This window comes from Lepidochelys kempii, chromosome 5 (assembly GCF_965140265.1).
Source record: "Lepidochelys kempii isolate rLepKem1 chromosome 5, rLepKem1.hap2, whole genome shotgun sequence".
Lineage (NCBI taxonomy): Eukaryota > Metazoa > Chordata > Testudines > Cheloniidae > Lepidochelys > Lepidochelys kempii.
In genome coordinates this window covers 66,064,539-66,088,670 of record NC_133260.1, presented here as the reverse complement: position 1 = coordinate 66,088,670, position 24,132 = coordinate 66,064,539, and the positions used below count along the sequence as shown (strand labels likewise).

General features: G+C 38.0%; 1 protein-coding gene across 8 annotated transcripts in view; it reads right to left on the bottom strand.

Annotated features, from left to right (window-relative positions):
• The window catches only part of PPIP5K2 (diphosphoinositol pentakisphosphate kinase 2), a 99,142-nt gene that overhangs the window by 70,326 nt on the left and 4,684 nt on the right, over positions 1-24,132 (bottom strand). For all 8 annotated transcript variants that reach the window (XM_073344611.1, XM_073344610.1, XM_073344612.1 and 5 more), the window contains exons 2-6: positions 11,562-11,947; positions 9,248-9,443; positions 8,417-8,507; positions 6,157-6,242; positions 792-946 (exon numbers count right to left, since the gene is read on the bottom strand). In XM_073344611.1, coding sequence (XP_073200712.1) covers positions 792-946; positions 6,157-6,242; positions 8,417-8,507; positions 9,248-9,443; positions 11,562-11,705 — 672 coding nt within the window. In that variant the 5' untranslated portion in view covers positions 11,706-11,947. The remainder of the gene's footprint in view (positions 1-791; positions 947-6,156; positions 6,243-8,416; positions 8,508-9,247; positions 9,444-11,561; positions 11,948-24,132) is intronic.

Sequence of the window (24,132 nt, the reverse complement as noted above, 5' to 3'; positions counted from 1 at the left end):
TGACTATGAAGTCATATCTATTTAATAGAGGTTGAAAATATTAAATAAAAAGTTTCCCAAATGACTGAGTACTTCTTTACCATAAAATGGTACCATGCTACCTCTGTGCTAATATACTGCAGCACTACCAAATTAAGGACACAGATTCTGAAATTACACAGTACAACATTTAGGCTACACACAAAGTTACATTACATCCAGCCTCAGTATGCATCCTCATTGTTAATTGCAATGACTTTTTAATTAATCAAAAGTTAGTAGGAATGCATTGTCACTAGAAAGAACCTTGTTTTAGTCAACAGATTCAGGTCAACAGATCTCTATAACAGCTTCAGTTCCGACCTGTTCAAGTATTTGAGGTGAAAATTCAACAACCTCATTAAGAGGAGTTTGTGTATGTTCTCTCATCAGTTTAGTTTAAACCACCACTATATTAGGCAACTTGTATTCTTGAAAATAAATCCATTCATATGCACAACAAGATGGTGGGCAGAGAAGCAGACCCTGGTTGCAGTGTGGATATCCTAGCGGACCTCCTCTATGTTAAGAAACTCGTCTGCTGAGCATCTGTAGGTAGATTACAGACCCTTTTCATACAACTTCTGTGGTACAAAGGCCATACCTCTGCTAGAGAATTTGGTCTTTTGATTCTGGTTTGTATAGATTTGCATCAGATTCTCCAAAAATATTTTGGGGTTTCAGGTTTTTTTAAGTCACTATAATAGAACCAAGATTACAGTCATTCAGTACAAAAACATTTTTAAATAATTTAAGTGTGGCAATTTCCGCACCTTTCGAAAAAGCCTTTGGCTTCCACCGCCAGCAGATGTTGGATAATAAATGTATACATTGTGGTCCTCGGCACTCACTGGCTTCTCTACAAATGGCTTTTGGAAAACTTCCCCATTCACCTCCACCTGGTCTTCTCCTTCAATCAAATTGCATTCTAGAGAAATGAGCATAAATTAAAGACGATATCATGTGGTAACAGTATACAATAAAAGTCACAACTGCTCACTTTCAAAAAAATTAATTAATATCTTTAGTCTTCAGTTTAAGACAAGAAAAATATTGAACTATTGAAATGGAATCACCAATTTAAGTTCTTATAAATCATGTTTGGAGCAGTTATTCAAGGAAGGAAGTACTAAGAACAGACCCAGATTTGGCACCAGAAAATCTCCCTGCTACAAACTGGGGATGGGCCTCTACTCTATTCTATTCAATTCAATCAGTGCTGGGCTCAGCCCAGCCCTAAAACACTTAACCAGTGAACTTTGGTGCACTGTTGCCTGCTCATCACCCTCCTCTCCATAACTTAGCAGCTCTCTGCCATCCGTATTGGTGCAGGAAGGGAACTCACTTTGGCTGGGGAGTATCTGTGTTTCTTCCCTGCGGGTCACTGGGAAGTACTTTCTCAGTGCAACAGTGACTTACAAGCACCATTTAGGCACAGAGAAAGAACGCACCAGCATCTCTACCACCCCTGCTTCCTGTGTGGAGTGATTTAAACCAAAGCAATTTAATTATGAGTTAAATGAGCATATATGAAACTTTGATTTAAATCACCAATTTTAATCACATTTTGCCTTTGTACATTATTTTCCTAAAGAAAGGCAGATTCCCAATGGTTGGTGTAATTTAGTACTTCTTTTTGCTACCTATACACATTTATTTAAGCAATTATATAATTGAACATACATTTATTCAGGTGCTTAATTGATCCATTTATTAAGGCAGAAAATGGTGAATGATACATTTCTTATGTACTAGATTGATTTTCTATTCATGATTTGTCATTTGTGGATGGAAACTTGAATTCAATTAAAAAGGTATAAAACTAGCATTTTAAAATTGTTTATTTGTTAAATAAAACTACCTTAAATGTGCATGATACATAAGAAGAAGGAGTTTTTCAAAACATGTTTTACATTTAAAACTGATCTGTTTTTAAAAAAAGGATGCATTACCAATAGTTAGTGAACTGAACTGACTGTTTCTGGTAACCATGTCCTTCCAGATTTTAGAACTAATAGATCTCATCCTCTAAACCTCATTTTTATTCATATAGTGGAGAGAAAAATAAGCTTTCCTACTTTTTCAGCTCCCAATCGGATTCTCAACATTTGATTAACTAGTCGCTGAACTCAACTAGTTGAATAAACTGAATAAAGAAAATATTCTCTGAGCCTGCAGAAGAAGCTACTGCTACCAAAGTCAAGTCCAGGGCTTCTACAAACACTGGTTCCACATGCTTCGCCAGCGAATTCCACAAGTTCACTGGTCTGTCTTTTAAAACTTTGGCGGCAAACATGTATTGCCTGATTTTTTCCATTGTATTTTAACGATTTTTTAATAAATTATAGCAAGTTTCGTTCTTAATGTGAGTTATGATAGTTTCAAATTTAATTGAAAAGTTTTAAAAGAAAACTATTGTATTTTAACAAAAAATGCTATTAAAAAAAGATTTTTAAATAACTGATCTTTTTTTAATCCACTCTGCTTGCCTCAGTCCCTCAATTTCAGGGAGAGAGAGCGCCAGCCTCTATTCTGAAACACCTGCTCATAACAATCCCCTTGGCATTACAGAACAGGGAAAGAAGCCATCATTGTCACATCCTTCCACACTGGGCAGAGCCAGCCTTGGCATATCAATGTTTTCTTCACCTTAGCATCTCTCCCCTCACCCTCTTACCTCAAGAAGATGCATATCCTTGTACATAACCTCAAGAAATAATTCTGTTCCGTTTCAAATATTGTACTATTTTTATGAATGATCTGTCCCAAAGTGTCTGTTTAATCATCTCAAACCAACCATGTTCACTGCCATATATTAAATTAAAAACTAACCCTTAGATAGAAATTCAGATTTTTGAGATAACTTATATAGCATGCTACAATTCTACCACCAATGAAATTAAAAATACAAAAATCTTAAAATCTCTGAAACTAAGTATCTATTAATGGAATAAACTGTAAGACTGCATCATAATGGATACAGAAACACTTGGCAAACTTTCAGTACCTTGTATTGCAATTTCTAACTGAATTGAGTTCACTTTTTTCAAGTTGCCTATTGCACAAAGTCCAGCCAGCTACAATATTTGCTTAAGCAGGCCATGTGCAATTTCCTGGCTGTGGTTTGTATTTTAAAAAGTTTATGATACAAGAGCTAGAATCTGATGAAAGTGAGTGCCTGTACTGGACTCAAATGCAATACACAATAAAAAGGGGGGCAACAAAGAGACTTCAATAGTTAAATGGATGATGTAAGTAAGTGACTTTATGAATTATTCTTGAAGTAAGATTGTTTCATTTATGGCTATCACAGCTATATTTACATCTTCATTCCTTCTTCCCTCTCCTGGCAACATTAGGTGTGAGAATATTTGTCCATATATATTAGAAGGATCCAGGTTCAATGTCTCTACTATAAATGTGATTAAGACCTAGTAGGCAAGGGACATCCATTTCTCCAAAAATGGGTCTCTAATAGCCTTCCTGCCAAACCATCTTAGTGATACCAGTCTCAATATCCATTAGTCCACTTCAAATATCCCATTTTCTTTCAAGCTGCCCTTATATGTGAAATGCCTTTCCTGAGGTAAGATACCAGGCCATAGTCTCTCCTCATTCAAATCCTTTTATGACTTTCTATTGCAGTGACATAAAATACTGAGTCTATATACACACACAACATGAACAAAAAAATTATACTTTCCACTAGTTTTTGCCGGGTTATCTTAATGCTCTAACTCCTGTCCGTCTAGCTGTGTTATATTTTGTTACACCAAGTCTGAAGTTCGACTGTATTATTTTAACAGTATCCATTGTATTATTTTAACAGTTTCTAATCAGGGGTACTCGGAACTTTTTGAAATTCAGGTCTCTAACAGGAGTCAAGTTAAGCTTCCAAATTTTGAGGTACCAATGGGTACAATTTTCCAAAAATGCCTCATTAACTTATGAGCCCAAGCCCTATTTTCAAAAGTGATTTATACTTCACTGAAAATCAACTGAAAGTGCTTGAGGCACTTAATGTTTTACTTTAAAATTACCGATAATTTTGGAAAATTCTGACCTATGCTCTCAGCTTGCCTTCAAAACTTCATAGTTTTTCCAGTTTTTATGACACACCATTCAACTCCCCCCCACCCCCCCCGCAAAAGAGGAAATTAGTTATATTCAGGGAACACAACTGTGGAATTTCCCTCAATCCCAAAGTTCCCTAAACCCTTTTTTTGTGGATTCTCTCTCAGTTTTAGCTATAACATCTTACAAGATTTACATAAAAACTAAAATTTGATACATTTTTTTTTAAAGTATTAGGGAATCATCAGTAGGCCGATACGCAGTTAAGGATGCACTGAGATTTGCACTTCTAGTGAGGAAGAAACTTCTGTTTTTTTTAAAAAACCAAACAATATATAAATCGGATTCCAACGCAACAATCTTAAGCAGAGTGAATTTTCAAGGACTCAGACTTTAAGGACAGAAAGAAACATCAAAATCATCTAGTCTGACCTCCTGCATACAACAGGCACAGAACCTCACCCACCCTCTCCTATAATAGACCCCTAACATCTAGCTGAGTTACAGAAGTCCTCAAGTCATGATTTAAAGACTTCAAGTTACAGAAAATCCATTTACTATACTTTAAACCTGCAAGTGACCCATGCTGCAGGGGAAGGCAAAAATAAACCAAAAAAAAAAAAAAACCCACCCAAAATCTGTGCCAATTTAATCCAGGGAGAAAATTCCCTCCCAACCCCAAATATGGTGATCAGTTGGACCCAGAGCATGTCAGCAAGAACCACCAGCCAGACAGTTACACTTTCTGATCTCCAAGAGGTAGCTTTCCTTGCTAATTCATCCCATCTTCCACTCCTTGTAGGCTTTCTGCTTTCTCTTAATCAACTGAGATGCTTGCTCATCCAGTTTGCTCTGCAACCTCTCCCCATGAATTTTTTGTCCTTGCTTGGGATGCAGGCTTCCGATAGCTTTTGCAACCTTGACTTAAAGTAATTCCAAGCCTCCTCCACATTCAGATCCTTAAGTTCTCCAGTACAGTCCAGTCCACTTCCCTAATTCTCTTAATTTTTAAAAGTTTTCCCATTTGAAATCAAGGACCCTAGTTGCAGACCTATTGTTGTTTCTCCTTCCATTTGGTTTAAACTGAATTAGTTCATGATCCCTCAAACCAAGGTTGTCTCCAACCACGAGTTCTTCTATGAGGTCCTCAACTATCCATCAATACAAAATCTAAAATGGCATCACCTCTTGTTGGTTTGGTGACTATTTGGTGTCGAAATCTGTCAGCTATCACATTAAGGAAAAATCTAGGCCCTATTACTCGTACTGTGGCATTTGTCATCCTATCTATATCTGGGAAATTAAGTGCCTCTTAATCACAAAATTCCCAGCAGTATTTATTTAATTAAATACAGTCTCTGTACTTCAATTCCCATCTGTAAAAAATAAATAGTAGCACTTTCCTGCCTGACAGGTGTGTTGTGAGTATAAATACATTAGACTGTGTAGCGTTCAGATACCTTAGTTAGATCAATAGAAGCTTGGACAGCCTGGTTTCATTATGAAGTTATTTGCATATTTGCCATAATTGTTGATGTTGACCCTTTTAGCCCAGGAGCAACATCTTTGTTGTAAGTCTGTTGACGCGTTAACACATTGTCTGTGCAGGCTCCCTGGTACCAATTCATCCCTAGCATGCTTCAGAACGACAGCCCTCAGCCAGTTCAAAATATTAGCTCCTCCTACTGTCTCCCAGTATCCTGTGCCTTCTGTGGTCTCATTATACTGGGCAGAGGGAGACCAACCAGCCAGACTGGTAAAGTTATTCAGGATGGGACTGCTTCTGATGGACCATGGCAAGTGCAAAAGTTAGAAGCATCTCCATAGCAAAGTTACAAACTACATTTTGTAGGGAACTTTTGCTGTAAGCATCTGCTCCTCCCCATCTCCTTCCCCCTTGCAATGAGCAGGAAGTCATTGACTGAATTAAAGGCAAGGGGCACAGAAGTGGGTGCAGGCAAGCAGAGGGTTCAGTAAGTTAAAGGTTACTATTCAAAATGTTTAACAAAATATTCCAAGTTGTAAAAATAGGACCTTAATAAGAAAGTTAAGAAAATCTGTTACCTTTGGGATTGTTTGGATCACGGTTCAGAATTGCATAACGAGGAAGTAAAATGCCTTCAGCTTTGAGGATGCTATACACTTCTCTCCTAAAAGAAGAGCACAAAAGTTATCCAACCAAAGCGACAAAGTTCGAACCATTTTTACATTTTATAGTTCATGAAACACAAAGCTTACTTTATATAATAACTATCATGGTACTCTGTTCACGTACACAGTGCTTTAAGGGATGTCTATTTAGACAGTTGCACTTCACACCAATGTCACTAAACCAGTGCAAATTGCAATACCAACATTTTTAGCTTGTCACAAGACTGGACCAGCAGAGTACGGAGAGACTTATTCAATGCAAGTGCAATTCCAAATTTGTTGAAATGCTTGTGCATTGTTGCAACTACTTGTTGTGTTTGAAATTTTACTTTTTTTTTTTGAACTATACAAAAGGCTCCAGTGTTTCTATACTATTCATTTGTTAATATTTGCTTTTCATGATGGAAAGAGAAAATGTGGGTCAGATAATATCTTTAATTGGACCAATTTCTGTTGGTGAAAGAGACAAGCTTTTGAGCTACCCAGAACTCTTCTCCAGCTCGTGATGCAGACAGGGAAGATACTTTGGATGACAATGGGGATTCGGAACACTAACATCTGAACAGGCTTTTGCTTTGTATAAGTTTTTTAGATAAAAACTTAGCAAATAAACCACATGAACTCGACAAATAATGTTGTACATAAGTATAACAAATAGTATATGAACTGTAACAGCTGACTTTTTGGGACATAGCTAACTTCTCTGTGCACGTCAGTGAGACTCATCTGTTTAATACAGGGGTGGGCAAACTTTTTGGCCTGAGGGCCACATCGGGAAATAGAAATCATATGATGGGCCATCAACGCTCACAAAATTGGGGTTGGAGAGCGAGCTATGGGGTGGGGCTTGGGATGAGGAGTTTGGAGTGTAGGAGAATGCTCTGGGCTGAGACCGAGGGGTTCGGAGGGCTGCAGGGAGATCAGGGCTGGAGCACGGATGCGGGAAGAGGTGCAGGTTCTGGCTGGGGGTGCAGGCTCTGGGGTGGGGCTGAAGATGAGAGGTTTGGGGTGCAGGAGGGTGCTCCAGGCTGGGATCGAGGGGTCTGGAGAGCAGGAGGGGGATCAGGGCTGGGACAAGGGGTTGGGGCTCGGGGGGAGACTCAGGGGGTGCAGGCTCCGAGCGGCTCTTACCTCAAGTGGCTCCTGGAAGCAGTGGCATGTCCCTTCTCTGGCTCCTATGCACGGTAGGGCAGATCTGCATGCTGCCTCATCTGCAGGCAGCGCCCCTGCAGCTCCCATTGGAGTACATAGGAGCCAGAGGGGGGCCATGCTGCGGCTTCTGGGAAACACGTGGTCTGGCCCCGACCCTTGCTAATATCTTTAAATGTTTGTCACTAAGTGTCTTGTGCAACGACAAAGTGAAATGCTCATGGAATAATACTTTGAGACTGGTTTCAGAGTAACGTGGCACCTTAGAGACTAACCAATTTATTTGAGCATAAGCTTTCGTGAGCTACAGCTCAATTACACAGAACAAAGTTGAAAGTAAAAAAAAATTAAACTCATTTAATTAATTTTAAAAACTCATCAGGATCTCACTGCTTGCTTCACAGACTCAACTGGTGTGGGTAAGGGAAGGACAGTCGGGACATACCTAAGCGAGATAACTTGCAATTACTATTTCGACCGCAGTAGTACACACTATATGCTAAATCTTTCCAAATTGAGAAAGGCACCGCCTTTACTCCATTCTAGATTTACTTTCAGACTGTAAACAATTTGAGGCAGGAGTTGTCATTTACTATATGTTTGCACAGAACCTAGCACTATGAGGTCCTGACCTAGACCAGGTCTCTAAGAGATACCGCAACATAAAGCGATAAATAATTCTAAAGTATTGATCAAAGGGGAAGTACAGTCCAATACCAGATTACGGTCAACAAGATACACCTATTTATTATTTACTAGTCATTTGTTTTGTAATTTATTGTCTTCTACATGTATGTAAGAACATAAGAATATGTGTATATATATATATATACACACACACACACACACTTGAGATACTGTCAAATGTCTACTCTAGAATGATGCACATATTGGTGTTGTCATTGTGATGATTGAGATATTACATATCTCCAGTATTTCACAGTCTTAAATACTTATTTTATTTGCTGATTTTCAGCAAAATAGAGCTGAAGTGGTTTATATCTGATTTGTAGTTATTACTTACCTATCTTGTATGCGATACTGCATATTCAAGTCATTGATTACAAACGGATTCCTGAGTTTTGCATAGGCAACTGCTTTGTCCAGTGGAAATCCTAAATAAGGTTTATTAAGGAATATATATTAACTTACTAGTGCCATGTTTAAGTATTTGGCTAAAAAAAACCCAAATTTCAATATTATACATATGACCTGAATGAGTAGAGGTTTTTTTATTTTTGTTTTAATCAGTGTGATCTATAGCTGAATTGACCTAAGCACAAAAGTCAGAGTAGCCTAGTAACCCAGTAAATCAAGGAGCCAGAGGAAAAGAGTTTTCTGGTAGTCTAACTTGCCCTTTTGTTCCAACCATTAGAAAACTATGTTCTACATCTCCAGTCACTGAATAATTTGGTATTTTGCCAGTATACAGAGGGAAGAGGTAGAGGGATGTGACTATCCAAAATGAAAGTTGTTTATAGAGCAAGATTCCTCAAGAGATGTACAGAAGTATTTCTTTAAGTGAGAATGGTCCTGTGCTTACTGGGCTGAGGTGAACAAATACATCTGATAGCTTCATAAGTAAATGTTATTTGCAAGGTCAGCCATTAGATTTCAAAAGCCACACCAGACTAGATGATCCCAAACAATTTAATACAGTAATATTTAAATACTGTAATAACGGAAATACTAAAAGCTGGGTTTAAAATATTATAATTGTGATGTTAATATTTTTCAAATACCCCAAACAAAAAGCCCTAGAAACTTTAATTAGGCTAAATATTCAAATAAAAGAATTTAAAAAAAAAGTCTAAAATGAAGTTAGAGGTTCATGTTACTACTTGAAAAGCTTTACCTTTAGAATGAAAAGAAATGAGACAGTCACATAAAGGCCAGTTTTCTACAGGTTCATTCAAAATGACATCCTCTTCAAATATTACCACTGTGATGTACTTAAACATGGAGAGGCGTTCCAGAATTTCGTTCATTGGTTTGGACTTGGATTTCTTTGCCATGGAACATATCCCAACCACAATCAGCCTTTCTGGTGGCTAACACAAAAAATAAAGTTAAGAGTTAGTGGTTTGGGGTTTTTTTTGTTTGTGGTGGTAGTGAAAGTGATTAAGTATTCCCAGCGTACAATAAGTGCTTTACCAGTCAATTAACAGGGACATTATATTTCAGTCCAACATTTGTAGATTTTACTTTTAAACCATCATCTAGCAATTTGCAATATTAGATGTTCAGAAAAAACAGTGTTTAACAATTTGCCTTACTATTGCCACGTGAAGAATGACCTGACAAACTGTCAGCAGTACTGGTGTTGCAATAATTCTTTACCAGTTCAGGTGCACTACCGCACACTTATGAATATTGTTATGGGTCCTTTTCTCAGGCACAAATTTGAGAGAATCAAAAACTGAGCTGTGAATGTCAAAACCCAAATGAGATTATGCAGAAGAATCCCTTGGAAATTAATGTAAATAATTTAGACATACCTAGAAGCTCCAAACCTCCTTTTATTTTATTACACACTATTGTTACAAGTAAAGTAGGATTATTGTAACAGATTAGAGAAAAATCTCTAGTTTTCCTGTTTACTTTGTGCATGTCACAACACTTCCTGTATAGACAGTTTCACACTCTCTCTTTATATTGGTTTCTCCTTTTTTCAGTGGATCTTTCAAACAGCAAAAGAGGAAAGCAAAGTTTTTAGAGATAAGAAAATGTGACAATTTTAAGTGGATTTATTTAAATGTGTAGTGTACAACTTTTTCTTAATGTATACCACAAATATATGAAAAGCCAATACAGTCCAAGCTATCAAATGCTACTGGATGCTTAGTTTGCATTTCCAAATAGATTTTAACTGTGCAGCCTTATGATTCATTAACAGTTTATTGTGCTTAGCTTATAAGCAAACATGCCCACAATCAATGAAAATGTAGTCTAGTGACCACTTCCTGTAGAAGTCAGAAGTTATGCATCTGCTAGTATTATTTTGAAGCAAAGGCTGAGCTATGAACTGTAGTTTTAAAGAGTTATAGCATAATAATTTAGATGGACTGCAAAGCAAGAACTGCTATATCAGTCAAGCTAAGATGTTAGCAAATACACCAACTGTAACTCCAAGCTCAGAACCTTCTGAAAGACCATCTATTGATGCTTTAAATAAATAAAAATAAAATAAACCTACTTCCTTGTGTGAGTTTCTAGAGACCAGTGTAATAAACAACAGGAGAGTGGAAAGGTGGCTGTCAATTACTGGAAAATGAGGAATAATTGAGGGAATGAAAAAAATCTTACTTATTTTCCATCCACTACCCTACCATGATAATCATGAGTGACCATACGATCATCCAAGTATCAATTTTAGATCACTGCTTTAGAAGCACAGTACAGTACAATGTAAATTAAATTGCAAGATTTCAGAGGCTGAGTACTTGCTTACGGACAAACTTGTAGCACCAGAAAATTGCACATATGTGACCTTGAAGCAACATACAAGGGAAAAAAAATTCAGAATTTTTTTTTTAGAGTTTATTAGCATGTGACTTTCTTCATATAACATGATTTCATATTAAAGCTGAAACAAGGACCTTAATCAGTGATTTTCTAAATTGAAATATTTTTATAAAAATATTTTTTTCTCTGGGTTAATATCTTGACTTACCAACAGCAGCCATTAAGACCCCATCTTTTTAAAGTAATCTGAGTAGGTACTTTTATACTACACTGATGAAGACCTAATAAGAGTCCTGTAGCAGCAACAGAAAGTAGCTACAAATATGCTAGTAGGCATACTTATTCTAAGACCATAAAGTCATGTTATTTTTATTGATGCCTTTATTTCTACATGTTGCACAAAGGACTCATTCCTGCAAGATTCTGAGCTACCTGGCTCCAACTGACCAAAGCACTTAAGCACATGCTTAACTTTGAATTTAGTAGACTACTCATGATTTAAGTTAAGCATGTGCTCAAATATTTTGCTGGGTTGAGTCTAATGCCTCAGGAACTAACAGAATCAAACTCCTAATGCATATTATGAGCACAGTACCCGTAAATTCTGAGAAGAATATTTCTCAGCGTTTAGTATTTTCAAGTAATGCCATTAACTATACCTTAAAAAAAAAAAAAAAAAAAAGACACTTTCCTACAGTACTTACAGAATCATACTCTTCATCCTCCTCTTCTGCATGGTCATAGAAATGATCGAAGTTGACAGATCTGGATGAATCCAATAATTCATCTCCATCTTCGCCACCCACAAAGAACCTAGGAGCGTCACTCTCTGTTGCACTAACAGACATCTTTACAAGCACTAAACTGATCTATGTTGAAACTACAGCCACTCCAATAGCTGAGATACTGTGCATATTCTCCGTAGCCAGGGAACATACAAATCCTTTGCAGTTTGTCACTTCTTGCAGTCACTTGTTACTGTGACAAAGTCAGCTGCCAAATGCACTTTAACAGCTATCATCAGTTCATTGAGTTGTTGCTCCAACAAAACCCCATAGGTTAAGTTTCTCTGAGAGGGCAATCTTTTATCCTAAAGGAAAGAACAAACAATTCCTGAAAAAAGTTACGTTTCATGGAACCATTGTTTTATATCACAATTTTCAAACTTATCATCTGGCGCAAAAAATACACAAATGGTCAGGAAAAAGTGCCAAAATAATTAAAAATTCCAAGACAGACTAAAAGTAGTCTTAAATAAATGTGTATTTTAGGGGAAAAGGTTATTTCTGAGATTGATTCACAGTTTAATCATTGATCCACAGGAATCAATCATGAAACAAAGGAAAATATGAGTCAAAAGCAGATTTTTTTCCATCAGGAAGGGTGGTTGAAAAAGATGAAGTGCAGAAAATATTTTTTACCTCTGCCTTTGTTAGAGAAGTGAACAAAATTCTCTTTAGAAGTTCAGAAATTTAACTCCCATTCTTGACTTCAGCTACTTTTTTACTACACAGTTTTCTGATCACATTATGCAACTAACAAAGACAAAAAGAAAGGTGTTCTACAAAATTAGCCAAAAATTAAAGGGAATCACCATGATTAGAGATTTTAAAGCCAGTTAAGTTCTGCAAATAGATCTACCTTCAAATAAAATTCTGCAGTAGCAGAGAAACAATTATATTTCTACTTGACAGCATGATTTTTTCCAGCCCATTTTAAAAAAAAGATTGCAAAATAAATGCTACTTCTACACTAAATAGATAAACACAAATGTAAACATTTACAGTGACTTTCATTTCAGTATCAAAGCGGTTTATAAACATAAAGACTCAATGCTTTTATGATGAAGACATATATTATGCCCATTTAAGCAGAAATCTGAAGCACAGCAAAGTAACTTGGCCAAAACAGTTGTCTATAGAACGAAAGAGCCCAGATGATCAATCTCCTGTTGTAATCTGTAACTTCTGGGATCCACACAGACAAAACAAAGAATCACAATTACTTGTAAAGTAAGCAACTGTTCTTTCTCTGAGTCTTTATGTGGATCCCTCTTATGGAGACTAGCTAGCAGTTCCAAATTAACAGGAGGCGGGTCCTGTGTCTTAACTACAGCTAACTAAGAACCGCTCACATCACCAAACCTAGGGCATAATGTTTGATAAAGATGTGGGCTGAGTGCCAAATAGCTGCTCTGCACGTCTCAGATACACAAATATTTTAGGCATGTTAAAGAGGTAGTCTCGGCTGTAGTTGAATGGGCCTCAGTTCCTGATGGAAAGGGCGTTTCTACCAGTTGGTAATAGATTGAAATGCACTGAGCTGAACAATTATCTCTGGGATGAGTTGGCATGACCTTGCACACCCTTCCCCAATGCCAAAAACAGGGTGAGTTCTTGAATGACTTTGTCCTGTCCAAGTAATAAAGAAACAAACTCTGAAAACATATAAAAGTACTTCCTCACAGATTTCAGGGTGCTTTGGAGAAGAAAACAGGAAGTTGATGGTTTAAATGGAAAAAAACCCCAAACACACAAAAAGCCTACACCCAGACATCATCTTATCCCGGGAAAAGTGTCTATATGGGCCTGAATCTCACTAATGTTTCTGGCTGAGGTGATGGCCACCAGGAAGACTTAAGAGTGATATGGTGAAGAAAGCACTTAGATAAGAGTTCAAAGGGGAGCTGGCGATAGTCTATAAAGCACTATTGCTGATAGGAGGAAACTTTCTGAACTGTCCCTGTTATCTTAGAGGTCTTCTCCTAGGAACAGGTACACAGACATCCAGGGATCTCAGTGTAGACCAAAAGCCTAATGGGAAGAAACTGTCTCAAGTACAAGTGTACTCCATTTTGCTTATTTTGCCTTATACTCCATTTTGCTAGCTTTGAATTAGCAAGAAGAAATTGTAGCCTTGAATTAGTAAGAAGAAATTGTTCTGAGTTTATTCTTTGCTGATTATGTTAACATTTGCTCTCAGAAGGATAGAAGGTTTATGGCTGTAATGGCCTTATTTACTGTTTGGTGTAAGTGAAGAATGTATGGCGATTAACTGAGAAAGGATGACTGGGCCGGATGGTCAGGAAGGGAGTGGAGGAGTCAAGAGGCACCAACTTTATCATCAATCACCTGGATGGCAGATCGACCACCCTAAAGCAAAGGCATACACCCCAAAGACGAGAAAAGGAGTTGAGCCAAAGGGACAGATAAGAAACAGCTGTGGATCCTCCTAGTAACAACTCAGAATAATACTCAACAGAGCAACGTTGAATACCTCGTCATTGACAGCTCTGGTGTGACACAGCAAGGTCCATAGACTTGTATGGGGACTTATCACTACAAAAGAAGGGCGTATCACCATGGGACTTTGGGTTCGTTCTGCATCAACATCGGAGCTTCGAAAGCGTTTGACAGAGCCCAGAGCCCAGCTCCCCCTCCCTCGTGTGCAGTTTCAGCTGGCCACTGGAAATGACTGAGCAACACTAAGGACTGGTAACTATAAGATCCAGCTGCTGAACCGTTAGATGTGCATGAGTATGGAAACATATGCTGATTTCAATGCTTAAATTTCATAAACGCAGCCTATTGCTTTATCCCCTTTAAAAAGATTCCATTTGCTTCTTCTAAGCATAACATCAGAGCAGCTCTAGAGTATTTACAATATGCAAGAACTCATCCATGCAGCTCAATAGATCTGGACTTTCAAAAGGAGATCTTCTTTAGTCATTTGGACTTTTGAGAATCCTTGAGGATTGTAATAAAGATGCCCGTCTCATGGTGATATCTATGGCCATGGAACACCTAGGCCACTTGGAGCCGAGTTCTGGCTACTCATTGTTCCTCTTAAACAATGGCTATCAGGTCAGCCCTAGCCTCCTAGGGGAGCTCAATGAACAGTTATACTCTGTCCCAGGCTAAATAGTCGTATTTAGCAAATAGAGTTTGAGAGTTGATTGTCTGTAGTTGAAGAGATGCCCGAGTGTAGGTCCTTCTACCTAAGAGGTCAAATCTCTAGGGATCTTTGTCCTGAGGAGTGTGGTTTTAGGTGGTCCTGTCTGCTTGGATTTGTCCTGTGCTGCAGATACCACTAGGGAGCTAGGAGTCGGATACAAGTAGAACTACTCAAATACCTTTTGAGTGACTTGGTATCTTTCTTCTGCCCATTTCACATTGGAAGTAGAGAGGCTGAAGTCTGCCATAGGTCTTTTGCAGGCTTCTCTGACTCCATTTATTTGCATTGCCAATCTGTCTGGCAGATTGGAATGGAGAGTGTCAATTTATCTGCTCTCTATCCTTCCCAGTAACTCCTGAAAGAACTTGAAGTCATCAGGAGGTGTTACTGGAGCAGCTGTCACCTCCTCACCCAGAGAGGAGCAAGTTAGATCTTTAGGGTAAGAGGTATCTCCTGTGGACCTCTGAGAATCTTCAACAACTCTCTTCTGTTCCTCAATACAGTATGCTTTCAAGGTGCCCCAAGTTAGACTGTATGTACCCCTTATACCTTGACTGACAAATAGGCATTCTGTTTTACAGTTTAATCTGTAAATAGCTGTACTAGTGAAAAATTGTGGTTTTGCAGAAGATACCTAGCAATGGTAAAATTCCTTTAAAGGGAACGTCAACAGAATGCACATCATGTTCATACTTCCTGCTTTAAGTTACAAGCCTTGGCACTTCCTGTTTATGCTCTCCATAGTTCACTTCTTGACCATGCATAGCAGCAGCATACCAAACTATTTCGCACCTAAACATGTACCAGGAACAACACAGCAAACTAATAAATCAAAACCAGAAATAAAATATATACGCAAACTTAATCCTACCCAAACTAGGGATGTGTGTACTAGTGATATAGACCTTCAAACATTCAGCAATAAAACAGCCAAATCAAACCTCTGAGTTTTTTACTTCAGTGAAGCGCCATAGGAGTTTTGGAATACAATGCCACCTCCCTCTTCTCCAGATGTACTCCCAAATAGGAATTATAATCCAATGTAAAACCAAATCTTCCTAATTCAAATCCACTTCCCTTCAGCAGTTTTCCCTATTCCCAGAAACCTCCACAGGAATTCAACTTGGGATTTACCATATTCACCTACATAAAAGTTAGTATTTCCGCAACTGCCAGAAACAAAGCAGCTGCACCATTAGTAGTAAAGGTGCATGTGCTCGTGTGGAAATGACTCTGGATTTTACTGCTCTTATGAAACCCTGATTAAACCTAACACATAAGGTCCTATACAAAAAGATAAGTACTGTTGCATCTGTGCCATTACTGTTGGTTGCGGAGATGGGGTACTAATTTTGCTAGTGTGGACACACAGGAAAGTAACGTAACATTACCTCTACTGCATTCTACAGGGGGTTAACCATCACTTTTAAAAAAAATTAAAATTACAGTATACATGTCCTTTTGTTCTCTCTCATGAAGGGCTGTATCATATTCCTAGTAATGGCTAAGCATTGTTGGTAAAGTATGTTACCTACACAAATACTTCCTAAATCAAAAATTACACCATTATTGTCAAAACGTAATCTTACTTACATTTTGGAATTAAAACTTCTGACTTTTAAAAAAGTCATATACCCTTAATAATTAGGGGAATTTGATTTAGTTTGCTTTTAAAAGCAGGTACCCATCATCTGGTTTCAGTTCTAATCAGAGGGAAGTTGGTCAGACTTAAGAGTTTCCTTCAGTTCTCTCCCATTCAAATTCCGCGGAAAAAAAGAGACGTACAACTCGAGTGGTCAGGAACTAAAGCAGAGACTGCAACTCTATGTAGCAATTCAGGGATCTATCCAAATTCTGAAGACTGAAATTCACCTGTTGCTATTTACAGGTCATTTCAGCCTAAATTATCCATGCAGGGGAGAACAACAGAACAGTATTGATGGCAAGTATGTTATTTAGATACCCTCTGTAAATTGTCAAAAATTGTATTCAAAATGCATACTATTCACTGGGACAACTATGCCATTGTCAAGAACCAAGTGTTAGAAATATTTGACACTTACTGTCAGATATGTTCTGTGGTCTGAAAAAAGCCAGCTTCACAGTGTAATAAAGCACATATACAGAGCACATCAGATTCATAGTGCAGTAACTTATTGATAACACAATTAAAACAAGGGTAGACACACTGACCAAACCCAGGCATTTGACAGCACTTAAAAGCAGTCAGTATTATACAACTATAAGTTTTTGCCTTTGGAACTTTATTTACTCCTCTATTCAGAAAGAAGCTGACAATTATGTTTGCTTAAGCTTATATGTTTCCAAAAGTTTCTTAAAAGCCTGAAAATAAAAGGTTTCTCCTTACCACTTCACTTTCCTCATCTGCCACATGCAATGATTTCTTTCCCACTGCTATGAATGGAGTTTTATTTGACTAAAAATTCTAGTTTTGCAACATAGTTGATGATGTAACAGAAGACTAAAGATAAGGTTTGTTAGGTTGCTGCTGATGGGGAGCCAAATGAGGGAGCCGAGCAGTACAATATGTAGAGCTTGGATAAAGCCATGACTTCGTTCTCAGGAGGACTGTACTCCATAGGGAAGCTTCAACTAGAACAACTCAGGATAAGGCTCTCAGGTTTAAGGGACTATTTTAAGTGCCAGAATTACGGATGCGGAACCTCTTACTATAGGGGATCAAACCAAAGGCAGATTGAAATGCAAGAATTACACCTTTAATAAGGCCTACCCCCCAGTAAAAGCATCTTCTCAAATCCACACAATCAGAAAAATTTGCAAGGGGAGGAAGGCAGGCAAGATGGAAAGAGGGACAAAACAGAGTGAACAAAAATGGTTATGAAAATATTACCATCCAGGGCATATTCAGTGCTTTACTTGTTGTAAAGTTCCATATATCTTACATGGTAATAAGACACATTAGAAACACAGAAAGTGGTGTACATTCCCCACCAGTTTACCACAATTTTAAGAATAAATCTGACATTTTAAGATCTCTGATCCATTTCAAGGAATTAAATACTGATTGTGCCACTTCGATATTAATCTTCCCGTAACAACGTTACAAAAATGTTTAATACACTAAAATAGTGCCCGAGATGTGTCAAACATCTGCCAGACATTAATTACATGGATAGGATCTTTTAAAAGAACTAAAAAATGTCTATCCTACTACTAACCCCTGTCATAAATATAAAGGGAAGGGTAACCACCTTTCTGTATACAATGCTATAAAATCCTCTTACCTGTAAAGGGTTAAAAAGTTCAAGTAGCCTAGCTGGCACCTGACCAATAAGGGGCCAAGATACTTTCAAATCTGGGGGGCTGGGGCTTTGTCTGTCTGTCTGTGTGATGCCTCTGCCCAGGGACAGATCAAGAAAGCAAGCAATTCAACTCCTGTAGAGTTAGTAAGTAATCTAGCTAGAAAATGCATTAGATTTTGCTTTTGTTTTGACTTGTGAAATTCGCTGTGCTGGAGGGAATGTGTATTCCTGTTTTTGTGACTTTTTGTAACTTAAAGTTTTGCCTAGAGGGATTCTCCGTGTTTTGAATTGGACTGCCTGTAAGATTATCTTCCATTCTCATTTCACAGAGGTGCTTCTTTTACCTTTTTTCTTTCTAATCAATTTCTGTTTCTTTTAAGAGCCTGACTGATTTCTCTATGATCCACAGACCCAGGGGTTTGGGTCTGTGATCACTTTGTAGCCAATTGGTTAGGATATTATTCTAAAGCCTCCCCAGGAAAGAAAGTGTAAGACTTGGGGGAAACAGGAACTCCAAGTGGTCCTTTCCCTGATTCTTTGTTAAATCACTTGGTGGTGGCAGCGTACCTCCCAAGGGGAAAAAGTTTGTGCCTTGGGGAAGTTTTACCCTAAGCTGGTAGAAATAAGCTTTCATGTGGGTCCCCACATCTGTACCCTAGAGTTCAGAGTAGAGAGGAAACCCTGACAACCCCCTCCAGCCATGCAGACGTATTTTAGGAATTTCTGATATGCAGTTTTGATGAAAAAAAGGAATTTTCAACACAGAATTAGTTAACTTAGAAAAATTTACTACAGCATACAAAAAGAATTAAATGAGTTTAATCCAGTAAATGAGATCCAATAAGTATTATAAAAAATTGATAGAAAATTCACACAAAAATCTACGAATAGCCAAGAAATTATGGGTCAAGAACCCCCAAATCAAGAATCTTCAACTCTCATTGGTAGATACGAACTTTTCAAAGGCAAATTAAAAAGTTCATTCCCATCTTCCAGAGATAGTAAAATAGCAGCTCTTTGCTTAATGCTACAGAAATAATCAATATTTCAATAATCAATAATCACAACCAATAAAACACTGTGTGAGCACAACATGTTTAAAGTTGACAAACTTCTCTAAAATTTTTCTTTTTACATCTCACACACACTAGTTGAGGAATTAAATTAATATGCAACTGAAGTCAACAAGTTGACTATAAAGAGCTTGTTTCCAAGAGCCTGTGGGCCACAACTGAACAAACAAAATACCTAGTAAAGCCTGTGCTGTTTCTTCTCAACCTGATGTCAAAGACGACTTGTTGTTACACAGTTTGATGCAACAATCCACACTGAACTGTGGATTATTTCACAATGCCATTAACAGAGGGAAACCTGTATATTAGGAAGAACTCTAATCAGAAGTTAACGCTTTCATTCCTTAAAGCCATTTTTCCCCCAGTCATTTAGAAACAAGGGTCTATGCTGGACACTGATTGTGGATATTCTGATTTTTTCAAAACCACTCTGTTTACAGAGTATTGCAACTATTACTTTTTGTATGGTGCTTAAGGAAAAAAAAGTAAAGAGCTATGTAGAGCAAGGACGTGGGAAATCACAGAAGCACCATATTGAAACAGACAAGCCTAGTCAGTTTAAATCTAATTTCCTGTTGGGCCCTGGGGAAATATTCTGAATAAAAAGTGATGTCAACGTCCCCTTCCCCACTTGTATTTGACTGAAGCAGAGAGGACCCAAACTAGAGAGAATGAAAAGGGTGAGAATACAAGCCAAAAAATTTCCCACAACAATTTGATACGGAAATAGGAATGTGAAAAAGCAAAGTATGTGAATTAAAGTCTTTCAGCTACTAAACTAGATGTATCCAATTTAAAATAAATATGCTTGTATTAGTGCTGTATTTCATCAGCAGACTGGTGCTTGTAATGTAATCTCCTCAGTGCCCTCCCAATGAATGCTACATTCTAATTCTCAATCAGAAAGGAGAGGTACAGAATGATATTCACGGCCAACACTATAGAGAGAAATGCTACAAATGAGCAACTCATCTGGACAACGTACAGAATCTAAATATACTCCAATAAGAAACAGCAAAATTCTATTTAACCTTAAGTTAAACACACACCTGAGATGAGAATGTTACACAAAACCTGTAGCTACACTTGAGTACCAGCAGGCTGTTTCTGGACTGGAGTATCATACTGCTTCCTTAAATCTTCTCAGCAAAATTTTACAATTTAAACATATAATATGGCTTTCCTCTATCAAACTTCACTGTGACAGTGCACCCCATATTCTTCACAGTGACATTATGATATAATCATGGCATAATTATGATTAATTTTATACAAGACAGGTCATGTGAGAGGTCATTGGAAAAGTTATGATTTGCTGAATATGACTATCCTATTTGTATGCATGTACCGTTTTTGTATCTAAAGTTAAGAATATTGAAAAAGTATCTGTATTTGAGCCGTGCTTATTCTGAGTGACACCCACAACTAGCCTTTCTGGTACAACAGTGAAGCAGCCAGACGGTGCTGATGGCCCATCAGCAAAGACAATGGACCATGGAAGAACTTAACCTTCCTGTGAACGCTTTGGCCATCCTGTAAGCAATGGCTGCTATAACACTGCAAGGGCATGTGACCAGACAACATGTCTCTGGACTCTATCTTGGGATGTCAGTATTTTTCCACAAACCGGTCTGGGAACCAAGTTTTGAAACAAAGGGTTCCCGCCATATGCTAAAGCTATATAAGGCAGGGAGTGACATCATTTGCTGTTCTCCACCCAAGAAGACTCCTGGAAACACCCGAGGAACAAAGACTGAACCAGGGGAAGTGCTGGACCCAGGCTAAAGGGATTTCTAGCCTGTATGTGAAAGACCTGGGATTCCAAGCTGTAAAGCCAATGCAGCTTGTCCCTTAAGAATCTGCAGCCTGCTTGTATCGTCAGCCAGGGTGAGAATTTGCTAATTTATACTCTTATCTTTCTAGTATTTTAGGCTTAAGTTTGCGTTTTTGTCTATTTGCTAGGTAATCTGCTTTGATCTCTTTGTTATCACATATAATCACTTAAAATCTATCTTTTATAGTTAATGAACTTGTTTTTGCTTTATCTAAACCAGTGAGTTGGAGTAAAGTACATGGGAAATCCTAGCTCAAAGGGCAAAAGTTGTTGTATTTCCTCTCCACATTGAGGTGGTGGTGAACTGGATAATAAATTGATACTGGTTGGGGTTTGGACCAGGACTGGACAGTACCGCTCTGGGGTCCTAGGCTGGGAAGCTGGTGGTTATTTTGGCTGTAGCCTCTCTATTGTTGGTTCACATGCAGTGGCTGGTCAGAGAGCCTGCATGTAACTGCAGCTGGGTGTGTCCCCACTTATGTGTATGCTGGTGGAAGTGTAAAACCGGGAGCGTGTCTGCAGCTTGTCACAGCAGCACAGTGAGAGAGGCCAGTGGGCTCAGTGGTTCCCCAGTTTTAGGTGGCACCCCGCAGGGAACCTGTCACATTCATATAACAAATATTTGTCTTTCCAGGGCATGACAGGCATAACTGAACTGTACGGAAACACGAGTTACCAATACACCAAATCTGCCAAGCCCTACTAGTTTATGGAGCTGCTTTACCTCTTTAATCAAGAAGTACAGTGCAATATTCATCAGATCCCCTCTTAAGATAGGGGGAAACACTAAGCCAAACAGATGTTTCTGTTATCCCAAGATCTCTTTCACATAACAACACTCAGCCATGACACACCTTGGCGAAGTAGATTTAAGAAAAATACATATAAATTTTTAAAGCATCAAAACATTGTAAAAAGACATCCTCATATTTGAAGCCAAGAAACTGTGGAAATAAACTTTACTGTCCCCTAATATTCCCATTCCCTAAATTAAATACAAAACCAGACCACTCTATGTTTCAGCAATCATCATACTGGCATCTACAGCCAAGAGGAGAGGAGCCAAAGGTTCAAGATGCATGTCATAACTTAGCACTTTCACATCCCTTTTCATTTAGAATGAGAGTGGTAGTATTCATAATAATCTTACCATCATTTCAGATAGGAAAATTGAGGTGCAGAGAGGTTAAGTGAAACATTCTAGATAACAATGAATCAGCAACTATTGCAGTAACAGAACTCTGGACTCAGAACCGCACCAAGCGGCGTGGACCATGGTTCTCTCCCACACTCCACAAAGCTTGCTTCTGGAAAACAGAGCTTTTGGAGTCACTATGGGGGGAATGGAGATAGATACACTAGGATTTCTACTCTCTATTAGAAAGACAACTGGTAGCTCTCACTATAGTTTTGTTTTTTATTTTTCCTAAAATATTCAGTTTTGGAGCTGAAGTTTTCCATGTTTGGTCTCTTCCCAGTGGTAACATATTTTGGAAGCTTTAAGCAAAATCCTTCCAGTGATTTAGGAGGCAATCTGAGTAAATAATCATTAAATACAAATAGTTTATTCTGTGTTTGTAAAAGAAAATATTTGGTTACTATATGGCTGCACACCGAAAAAACCTCAAAGTGGAGGAATGCAAAAATAAGGTTCCATCAGCAACAATGGTCTGGTTCACAGCCCTACTGTATTAAGTGCTGCACAAACACAGGAAGACAGTTTTGAAGACAAAGACTTTCAAATTAGATTTTGTCTTGCTTACAAACGTGTAAAACGAAGGAAGTGGGAAGTAACAGCAAAAAGATCACACTATTACACAACCTGATGGTTCAAAAATCCTTAGAATGCCTCTTTCACCTTTTATAAATGAAAATCAGCTATCCCCATCTGTGGCTCAACCTAGTCATCAGCATTTGGCTTATTAATTACAGGTGTCACAGCAGAAGTGGATCTTGAGGAGAAATGTCAAGTCGGATTAGAAATTAGCTCAAGGAGAGCATTCTATGTGTATCGTAGAAACCAAAGAGACTTGAGAGAAACGTGCGCTCAAGTTGGCAGAACAGATCGAAAGGGTATTATAAGACACCAAAGTAAATAAAAATACTGTGCTTCCCTGTTTATGCCTATTTTAAAATACAGTAGAACCTCAGAGTTATGAACTGACCAGTCAACCACAGACTTCATTTGGAACTGGAAGTACACAATTAGGCAGCAGCAGAGACATAAAATAAAATAGCAAATACAATACAGTACCATGTTCAATATAATCTACTAAATAAATAAAGGGAAAATTTAAATAAAGATTTGACAAGGTAGGAAATGGTTTTGTGCTGGTTTCATTAATATTAAGATGCATAAAAGCAGCATTTTTCTTCTGCATAGTAAAGTTTCAAAGCTATATTAAATCAATATTCAGTTGTAAACTTTTGAAAGAATCACCATAATGTTTTGTTCAGAGTTAGGAATATTTCAGGTTACAAACAACCTCTATTCCTGAAGTATTCATAACTCTGAGGTACTCCACAAAAAAGCCATGATAGTGAATACCACTCAAATTTAGGAAGAGATTACTTATGTGCACTGTGTAACCATTGTGTACACTATGGTTAGAGCCCTGCAAATCCGCAGATCCCCGCTTTATATCTGCAGATATCCGCAGATCATCTTTGCAGATTGCTGATGTACGCGGATCCAAATTTTGTATCAGCGCAGGGCTCTAATGATGGTACATGCACCTGTTTAGACTTATCTGCTACAATCAATCCTTCTTTCAGGCATTCCGCCCCCCTCCAATGAGGCAGTTTCATATTATGCAAAAATAGGCAAGATATTAACTCTATTCTTCGTGCAGAAATGTTTCTAAAGAAAAAATAAGATGTGGATTTTTTGGTGCCAGTACTTTATGACTGAAAGGAGTGAACACTATGCATTAACTAGTTCAAAAACAATCCTGACCCAAGTCATTTAATGGGTGGAAAGGCTGCTAATCACTGCTATGTGGCGAAAAAACTATTTTCATGGAGTACAAACCATGGTGCCATGGCAGCCTTAGGATCCAAAAAGAAATCTGGTCAAGATACAAAAATATTAGCAACTGTGCTGCCAAACACTACAATGAGCTGATGTCTG